This window comes from Eulemur rufifrons, chromosome 7 (genome assembly GCF_041146395.1).
Source record: "Eulemur rufifrons isolate Redbay chromosome 7, OSU_ERuf_1, whole genome shotgun sequence".
Lineage (NCBI taxonomy): Eukaryota > Metazoa > Chordata > Mammalia > Primates > Lemuridae > Eulemur > Eulemur rufifrons.
The window spans coordinates 258,331,691-258,342,154 of NC_090989.1; the positions used below are offsets into that span (position 1 = coordinate 258,331,691).

At 41.7% G+C, this 10,464-nt stretch overlaps 1 protein-coding gene across 1 annotated transcript in view; it reads right to left on the reverse strand.

The window, feature by feature from the left end:
* Window positions 1-6,400, reverse strand: part of GRIN3A (glutamate ionotropic receptor NMDA type subunit 3A) — a 153,678-nt gene extending 147,278 nt beyond the window's left edge. Inside the window, exon 1 of the mRNA XM_069476643.1 lies at window positions 5,702-6,400. Within this exon, the coding sequence (XP_069332744.1) occupies window positions 5,702-6,400 (699 nt within the window). The remainder of the gene's footprint in view (window positions 1-5,701) is intronic.
* Window positions 6,401-10,464: the final 4,064 nt, after the last annotated feature.

Below are 10,464 nucleotides of genomic sequence, written 5' to 3' on the forward strand. Positions count from 1 at the left end.
AAATGAATAATGATGAAACATAATTCAGAAGAACTAAAAAAGGAGTCATCCTGACTAATTCTTTACCACTTGAACACTTGCAGGCTCATCTCAATCACTAAACCAGCCCTGGCTATCAGATACCAGCCTTTCAGTGTCAGGGTTTTCTCCTGCTGAGGTAATACCATCCCAGATCAGGGACCAACCTGCTCCCTCAATGCCAAAGTTCAAACACAGGGGAGAGTGTCCCCTAAAAGTGCATGAATCTTACACAGTTAAGAAAAAGATCTGAGAATCTGGCTGAGGTCAGGTTGAGGGAAGGGGGAGGGAGGGAGAGAGAGTTGGCTCACTCTTAGCTCACCTTTTCCCCAATGGCTCTTTTTTCTCCCACAATCCCATAAAGAAAATCTCAGAGAAAGACAACTGAATGGCTTAAAGATTTCTATTAGTTTGCCATTCACGCATTCACTCATAAAACAATGTGGCAGGTGCTAAGAGATGTTCTTTTTTCTCATCTAGTTTTATAGATTTGGCATCACATTTCTGGGGCTGTCTAGTTCCTTTACTCTCTGTGCACATGGCAGCAGCTAGAGCAGGCAGGAGAAAAGACAAGGAGATTTCTCATCTCTACATTTATCAGTGCCACAAAAGTGAGCAATACCTTGCTATGAGCCCCGCAAAGTTGTCTATGGCAATGGTACTCAAAGTAGCTGTTTTGCAAATTGTTATCTGTTCATGATGAGATAAGGAGCTTGTGACAGTATGAAGCAACACACTACTTTCTTTATCAAGGAATACTTTCTGTAAAAAAAAAAAATTTTTTTGAATAAGTCAATGTGTGCTTAGCGGTAGAGTTTGTGAAAAGGGGGTAGGGATGGGGTAGACTCTGTGTGGCCATAGTCTTATGAATGATGAGTTTGCCTATAGGAAAATTTAAGGCCAATGTGAAGGACCAACATTTCTCAAAAACCTTGGGCATCTTATTGAATTTCCTATGGCAGAACCTAAGGCTATAGAAGCTGTGTTGGATGTGTCATAGGTAAACAGTTGCCATCAGTACAGAAGCAGTACTATGACATGTCTTCTTTTCCTAGGCAAGTGTGCAACCTACTTAAGAACCTAGGGTTTTTTTTTTTTGTTTGTTTGTTTTTTGGTGGCTAAACCCACTTACTTTTTTTTAAGAGAAAAAAATGAGGGGGAAGGTAAGGAAGAAGGTGGGGGATGGAGACATGTTTTGTGTAAATCACATCCCATTTTGATTAGTAATCGTTAATAGAGAATTAGTATAGAATTAGGACTTAATTGATTCTTATCAGATCATGACCAGCAACTCCCCACTCATTATTTGGTCAACACTATAAATTTTTCCAGAGTACTTCCACTTTCTCATTTGATTCACAAAACAACTCTGTCAACACGGTGAAGTACCTTCTTTTGACTGGTAAGCAGAGATGCTCAGAGATAGAGTCACTTGCCCAAGATTACACGGCTAGTAAGATGCAGAGGCAGACTGGTAATCTTTCGATTGCGATTTCATATACTTTCTATTACATTTTGTTCTTTTAACTAATGTGGTTTGAATTTGACTGAAGATATTCATGAAATAAAATCTAATGCTACAAAATCCATTGTGCCTTCTGCAATACCAGAAGATAAAATACTAAGGAATTAGACACTAAAATTGGTCCTCAGATAGCTCAGCTGATTCAATCATAAATTAATTCTAAGATATGATGGTAAAGTAAGATCAAAAGCAAATATATTCTTCATAGATTAAATGACGCTCCTGTGGTAAGCACAAAGAAAAGTGGGAGAGACAGACTAATTGCCCAATACATGGTGTCTGCTAGTCTCTTCTGCTCTATGTAGCTAGAAAAATAAATAAATATTGTAAATAAATTACCAAATTAAAAAAGACTTCCAAATTAATCCCATGTCTCTGTTCTTCAAGAAGAATCTGTAAAAAGATCACTACTAGGAAAAGTTTTGCATCACTTGACATTTAATTTGAAATCGTTTATCTTCAAGTGAGCAACAATTAGGTGCTATTATCAGCCATTCATCATAAATTGTAGAAGAACACATTTCCCCCAGAGAAGAGAAAGCTGTGCTTTGCACAGAGCAAGTCAAGGAAAACTAACACAGTTGAGAACACATATTTAAAAAATAAATGTCCTTTCCTGATCCCCTCATGAGGCACCCAGGTTATGTAGTGATACCATTATTCTGTTCCTGTACTATGCAAAAGTAGTGTTGTGTTAGCCAAATTCTGGTAAACAGGCTTCAGTACTCAGCCCTGTGTTGTCAGAGAAAATGGACCATCTAAAAAACGTATATTTCCACTGCAAAAAAATCATATATTAATTTGTTAGTACATATGACTAATGAAACAGGCAAAATTGTGGTAGGGACATTCAACAAGAGTTGAAAATAGGAGTGCAGTCACTTTTGAATTGCATTGGTTTGGATCCAAGCCACTTATATTACTTCATTAACTTTGCCTAATGGAACTGAAATGGAATTAACATGAGATATGTATTTTAGAAAAAATGTGTATTTGTCACTACCTCAGCAGGTAAATTCTAAGGATTTAACTTGAAGAAACTACACAAACCCTCTAAAACCTCTAGAAGAAAAAGTAGTATGGAAAAGGAAGAGAAAGAAAGTATAACTGTAGGAACTTAATGTAACTTTAAATGGAACTAGGTGCATATACAACATCATTATTTGAAGGTCATAGGAATAGAATTTAGAACTAAGAAGTAATTATTTTAATAAAGTGAGTTAGCCTCAAGTGGGGGTTTGAGTGTGGTAGTGAAGTCAGAATTTTTTTGATGGAAACGTGCTTTGACTCCATCCTATGTGTAATGTTGTATCAAGCTTTTACAATGTAGTGACAATATACATACGTTTTCAAAAAGTGAATAGTTAACTAGCTTACTTTTAATGAATTTCCCTGCCTGAAGGAAGTTGGTACCCTCCAAACTGATGATCCTATATGTTTATGTTTTGAATAAATAGTATATTTAAATGAAACTATTATGCTTTTCTTAGGGGTTTGATCATCTTGGTGGTATCTCCTTCCATTCAAGGGTTGTGGCAGGATGTTACCAACACGATTACTTATTAATTGAAACCTTCATATGAAAGAAATCATCAGCCCAAAAGAAAGTGAGAGAAAACAGCTGTTGTTGTTCCTGCTCTAAAAGCAATTTTTATTTGTTTGAATGAGAGACATAATTTTATTTTACTTGGTTGTGTGAATAAGTCCACTTTCTTCTAGAATCCTTTATTCAGGCATTGACACAATCAACAAGTTAAGTCACAGGGCAGTAGACTTTGAGGACAGTGACTAAATCGTCAATTTTATTTACTGTGTGGAATGACTTTGACATCCTTTTATATTTAGAAAGTTTTCTTTTTAAATCACATCAGTGTATTAGTGAAAGGAGAAGCAAGGGAAAGATCAGTTACTATTTTTGTTGAAAGCAGATTATGGTCATATCCTAAAATTACATGTTACAGTGACTTGGCGTTGAGCAAGACATTCTTAATATTGAATATTGTAGAATGCCATTTAAATGATATACTAAAAGTAAAACAAGTTAGATATGTTTGAATGTAAAATACCAAAGGAGATGAAAGAAAGTGTCCTCACTGGACAAATTAGATCTGAATTAATATAATAATCTTTCCATTTCAAGATGTGTACCACAAAAGTAACAGTGACAACAGTGATTTAAAATGTTTCTGAATTGAAATGCAGAAGTAAATGTGCGTGGCAGAGTATTTATTTTATTGTCAGTTTGTCTCTGGTAGACTTTATTCTCCCAGTCATCTTAAAGCTTTGAAATTTACTGATTCTAGATTCTGCTTCATGGTTTTCCTGATCTCCTTGTTGTAATATGCACACATCCATTATGGAACACAATTTCCCTTCTAACTAAGAAACACTAATTTTTTGGGGGAAAAGTCTTGTTATTTAAGACTCTTGCCAAACAATCTGCAAATGGAAAGGAGTCTGGAGACTGTGACCACTATTGGCAACTTATGAAGTATTAGGTAATAAAGAAGCAATGATGAGAAGCTAGTGATGCTGACTCCTGCATTTTGTTAGATCTGATTCTGCATGGATATTAATAATGATGCACCCTATGGATGCAATTTCATGTTTATAACACTTTGGCCATTGGCAGTATTGTGCACCTGTGTTTTCCATGCCTTCCCATCTGCTGCCTACAGTCATTCAGATTCAGGTGACAGAAATATTTTAGATAAAAGTTAATTAGCCTGCACTCTGCAGATCAAATCTCTATAGTTCAGCATTAAATAGGCATCTTCTGGGCAACTGCTTAAAGTAGTTTATATTCACCCTTCCTAAGATTAAGAATGTAAGATTTATTTTTCTAGAAAAAGGAATCTTTAGTACTCCCTTGATATTTTATGTATAGAATCTACCAAACTTTTGACTTGTATATTGCCCTTATTCATTTTAATTCTTTTCTCTGCATATATATATCAAAAGTGGAAGAAGACAGATTAGAAATATATATATTTTTGAGCTAAAGGAATAGAGTGAAAATGATGTAGAGTTAGAAATCCTCCAAGGTCTGGACTCTTTTACTAGTACACTGACCTATGTTGATCAAGCTCCAGAACTTTCCTTAGTTTTTCAATCCTCAAAATGGGGCCAATGCCAGTTACCTATTTGCTTCATAAATACTTTGTGCAAGGCTTAATACAGCTGGTTATTATGATAAAAGTAATGTATAAAATGCAGAAAACTCCTTTTGCTATAAGGACCCTATCCTGTCCTTAAATATTTATCTCCTCATTATTACTTGTCAACAGTTAAGTTCATAAATATCTTCTTTTACTAAAACTACATTTAGTTTTTTTAACAGATAAAAAACTATATCATTAGATTCACTTTCCTTTATTCTTAGATAATGGGAGCAGGAATGAGCTCAACACAGCAATTGCATACCAGCCTCCAAGTCCATGTCACATAGAAGGAAAGTAGGCACAAAGAAACAATCCTCAAATGAATCTACCCATCCATTTTTACACTATTATGTATTTTTAATGCTTTCCAGTATCCAAAACTAATTAACCACTCTTCTTTACCTATTGCTTCTTCTGTGCTGGTTGCAGATTTTCTGTTTACTCAAAGGAATTCAGAGGGACGTGTCTCCTTCCTTACACCAGCGCCTAAGGCTCAGGCACACCTTCTGAAGTCAAAGAGAGCAGATGCTGCTTTTTCCGCCACATGCTCTCAGAGTTCCTCACGGGAGTGTACGACTCTAGCAGAGAGACAGGAACACCCCACCCCCAGTCCCTGCTCTTGTCTTCAGAACCTTGACCGCTCTCCATGGTCCTGAATCTCGACTTCTACTTCTGTCGGGCATCTAGAAGATTTTTTCCCAGCAGGTCAAAACGTGAAGATTTTTTTTTTTTTTTTTCCGCCCGCGTATTCTCCCCACTTCCGTCCATCTGCGACCCCCACCTCGCATTTTATTTTCATCTACTCTTAAAGTGTTTTATTCTACTTCTACTGAGGTCCTTCTACCTATCACCTATGCATATGGTCTCATCCTTAATATCAAAGTTATAAAACACCAAGTCCCTCCGAACGTCACCGGGCCCTTTTCTTCCGTGCCCACGCTACAACCCCTGTCCCCAGCTGCGCCCATCTCCACTCCACGCGCCAGACTCCTCTCACCTGACTCTCCCGCGGAAACTCGTGGCGCACGATGCTGATCACTGGAATGTGCAGGACTGAGCTGACTAAGTCGAGCTCCATCATCTCGCCCAGGCCCTGGGGGAAGGCAAGCAGCGCCGATACCCCTTGCACCACCACGGTGTGGCACACACTTTGCAGAAAGGAGAAAGGGTCACTGCTCCACGGCGAGCTAGGGGAGGAGAAGGGCAAAAGCGGCAGATCGCCCAGGCCTGCCTCGATGGCCATCACTACTTCCAAAGACAGGTTGTAGGGCAGCAGCCCTTCCACGCGGTTCAGGTTGTCCACTGCGAATAGGAGGGCGTCCCGTGGCCACAAGGTCTCTGCCCCGGTTCCCTCCCCGGGCTTCTGGGCGCCAGGCGGCCCCCGGCCATGCAGGGTGCTCCCCAACCAGCGTGCGCCCGGCGAGGGCGCCGGGGGCCGCCAAGTCCCTGGCTCTGGCTCATCCCTCTGGGCGCCTGCCCGGCTGCCGTCTGGAGCGCGGCTGGTCGCGCGGGGGGCCGTGGTCCAGGGCTGCAAGTGTACCGCGCCCACTCTCACCGCGTGCCCGATGCGCTTGAGGATCTGGCAGGGCTGCGGGTGCGAGGAGGAGCCGGGCACCCCGGCTAGCACCAGTGCGCAGGGCGGTGGCAGCAGCAGACAGACCCTGCTCAGCAGCCACCACAAACTCAGTCTCCTCATTACTGAGACCCGCAGGGAGAAAGCGCGCCCCCTCCTGCGCCCAGCTCGCCCCTCTGCAGCTGCTGCCTAAGGTCTCCGCCTCCAGGTCCCGCGCGCAGCTTCACTCGATTCGGTGAAGCGGTCCCAGGAGCTGGAGCGGTCTCCGGGCCATCCAAGTTGAAGCCTAGCGCGCCCTCGGCAGTCTAAGATCCCGCTCCAGGGTCCCTCCGCCTGGCATCCTCTGCCCGCCCGGTCACTGCGCTGAGCGGGGCAGGCGGGCGGGCGGACGCCTGTCACCCGCGGCTGGGGCGCCTGTTCCCTGCCCGCCCCATCTGCAGGACGCCTCGGGCACTGCGTCTGGCCCCGCGAGGCGGCTGGGCTGAGAAGCAGCCGGAGTTCCAAGGGGGCAGGGGTGACAGAGGAGCAACGCTCTCACTTGGATTCTTTTCCTTTTCCGCCCAGGAGAGACCCACTTATTTCCTGGGGTCGCGTTGGAGAGGGCGTTCACGCCCGGGGTGCGGAAAAGAAGCCAAATCCGCCTTTCTCCGCTGTCGGCCACACTCTTGCAGGCTCCCCCAGCGCTGGCTTCATTTTTTTCTTCCCTCGCTACTTCCTCTCTTCCTTTCTTTCGTTATTTCTCTGCCCAGTAACCACCGCCACTTGCTTCCTCGGAGGAGCAACACGACTGGCCAGCAAAGGGTGGTTCTGCTCGGAGCGCCAAAGTTCTCCCCGCCTCAGCCGGCGCCTCCCTGTTGCTGCGCCCTGGCGCCAGCCTGTCGCTTGGCTGCGCTAAACGCCCACTGTTGGTGAGATTCCCGAGTGGCACATCCAGTGCCCCAGGAAAGTCCTCTCCCCTCGAAGGCCGGGAGCCGTAGTTTGCAAAATTCCCTGAGACCTCAGAGGGAAAAGACTCTGAGCCGCAGAGAATTCTGAATTCGGAGTCGTGCCCGAGGGATCTGAAATTCAGTGGTTCACTGAAATAGGTTCAAAAAGGCTGTGACTTTAACGAGCTTCTCGATGTGTCGCTTTAAAGGTTTTTCTAGCTAAGGGTATTAGAACAAGAATTATTTACACATTTAATCTCCCCAGCTGCCTTCTCTCTGGTATGTGAGCCTTTGCGTTTTTTAAGGATCCTTTATGTTTTTAGGTTCTCAGAATTAAAACAAAGTGAGTTCAAAGCAATTATTTGTTCAATAAATGAAAGAGATTCAAAATACTTTTAGAATTTCAAATAAAGTCAACAGCAGTTCCCAGTTTAGACCAAGAGTCCCCAGATCACTGTTTCTCCTAAAGTTATTTCATTTGTATGATAATATGGTGAGGTCAATAGGTCATGATCTAATCTTTTTCTTCCATGATCTAAATAATCTGGAACTGGAAGGAAAGGAAAGAGTTAAGGGCAGGCCTGTGGTTTGCACACATACAGTAGATTAATTTTATTTTATCCCACAGTATCATTTAGGAGGAGGGTGGGAGAGAGAGATCCATGGGGCGGAGCAAGCACTGGGGGCTCAGCAATTGTGAATGTAATACCACTTCAAGAGAAGCATGACCTTGGCAATTTATTTCACCCGACCTTGCCCTGCAGTTTGGATGTGCTAAATTGTTATGCAAATACAGCTAGCTTTTAGCTCTGGAGAGTTGTTTTGATTCATGAGCTAAAGTTTTCATCATGCTTTAAATCCTGGGATGAAGAGGCTCTAGCTAAATAAAAATCCCAAGAAGGTTGCAAAGTGAACACTGTTTTCCTCTGCACGGACCTTTAAAGACATCTCAGAGCAAAATTGACCAGACATTCAAAATAGTTTTTGCAAGACTGGATTGCTAGCAAGGAAAAGGCTCCCATGAAGGAAAAGTGAAAATCATAGTAGGGGCTGAACCAGGAGGGAAAGGGGACTTATTGGAGCCTCAGAGAGCATCCCATGAATGGAGATATGCTGCCTCTAGCCTACTGGAAATTCCCTCATGTTCCAGAGGATTCCACCGATTGAGATCTGAATAAGAAAAGTGTAGAATTCTCTGGTCCTTGCATTGTAGGAAGATTGGGAATCTACTAATTGTGTAGTAAGGAAGTGTATTTGTTTGAATTTGAGTATGTGTGCATTAAAAGAGTATAGCATTCCCCAGGTTATGATCGTGCCTCAGTGTGGTAATTTTAGTACTTGGCATTACACACAAGTTCAGATCAGGTTCCCAGAAAATATATGATGGTAGAGAATAGTTTGGTCTTATTATTAATGGCATCCTAGAATCACTGTATGTGCTTTAGGCCTCTCACAAGTTCATGACTACCTTGAGAGAATGAATGATCATTCATAGAAGAGATTCCCAAATTTCTGAGGATAATACTGTCCCAGGTCATAATAAAGCTATAGTTAAATATTGTGAATACTGACCGGACAATGAAGAACCATACTTCTTTCTTGTCTTCCTTTTGTTTATTTCCTGGTCTTTTCAATGACACTGGTTTCCTTTCTGTTTTCCTTTTGCTGCTTGGTTCTCTTTTTCCATGTCACTGCAGTCTAAGCATCTCTGACATGATTCTACTCTCTCCTTTCTCCACATCCTCCCTTTCTTTTTTCTTTTCTCCTTCTCCTTTTTCATATGTCAAGAGTCATAATTTTCAAAGCTCTTTTAGATTCAGTCATCAATTCAACGACCACAAATTAAGCTCCTACTATGTGTGAGACATTGTTGTAGGATCGTTGTGGAAATAGATGAATAAACTCTAGTTGAGAGAAGTTGAGTTTTCCCCTCTCCACAAAGTCACATAGTCAATGAGTGACCAAAATGCTAGCATAGAGTTTATATTCTCGTGGGAGAGACAGATAGTAAAATATACAAATAAGTCAATGTAGGGTATGTTAGCTGGTGCTAAGGAGTAAAATAAAGCAGTAAACAGGAAGTTTTAGGGGGGTAGCTTGTAATTTTAGATTGGAAAGCCAGGGAAAACCTCTCTGAGAAGATAACTTTTGAATAAAGACCTAAAGGGAAATGAGAGAGTGATTCATGTGAATACTCAAGGTGAGAATTTTACAAGCAGAGAAAACAGCAAATGCAAAGGCCCTGAGGCAGGAGTATTTCTAGAGCATCTGAAAAATAGTGAGGGGTCCATAGTGGCTGCAACAAAGTGATCCAGGCTGAAAGTAGTGGAAGGTCAGAGAGGCAATGAAGAGGTGGCAGCAATGTAAGCTGATGGGAATTTTGGCTGGTACTCTGAATGGGATAAGATGGCGGTGAAGGCAGGAGGATTGAGCAGAAGAGTGGTGTAGTAATGTTTTAACAGGACCACTCCAACTGTTCTATTGATAATAGATGAAAGGTGGATAAGAGCAGAAGCCAGAAAAGGAAATATGAGGCTATTGCAATAATCCACATGAGAGTTAACATTACTGTCAAATCATAAAAAACAACTTTATTAGGTTAGTGTGATTACTCCCATTCTAAAAGACAGGAAATTTTATTTGAGAAAAGTTGAGTTATTTGTACAAAGTCATCACATAGTGAGGGACGGTGTGGCTTCAGAATTTTAAGTTCATCCCAGCTGCATTGTTGTAGCAAAAATCAGTCAAATTTCAAAATTGGCTCACCCAGAGAAGATGAAACTTTTTTATTACTTGCATCAAAATGAGAACTACTGATATACGAACTCATGTTGGAAAGTCAAACAAACAAAAACAAATCCAAATGCTCACAATTCAAAATGTACTTTTGTGCACATCTGTGCTTTCTGGTACCAGCAATGGGTGGACTAAAAGCTAAGATATATTAGAAATAGGTCAGGAAAGGCTACAGTAAAAGAAGCTGTGGGAATTAGGAGCTTGGATTCTCTTCTCAGCACTGTTTCTCTGTGGGTATGACATTTAATGTTTCAAAGCTAGAGCTTCTTCTTTCGTACAGTGGTTGTGGTGACAGCTCTTGGCAATCGTCTTTGTAGACGTGGCAACATGCAGACTCCTGTGAACATTTTAAGTTCCGTGGGAATGGGAGGCTTCTTGTGAGGTTACCAATTCAGGCACATATTTATAGTGATATGGAAAACTATTCTTTTTCTTCACTATAACTTGACATTTTACAGTTGTATC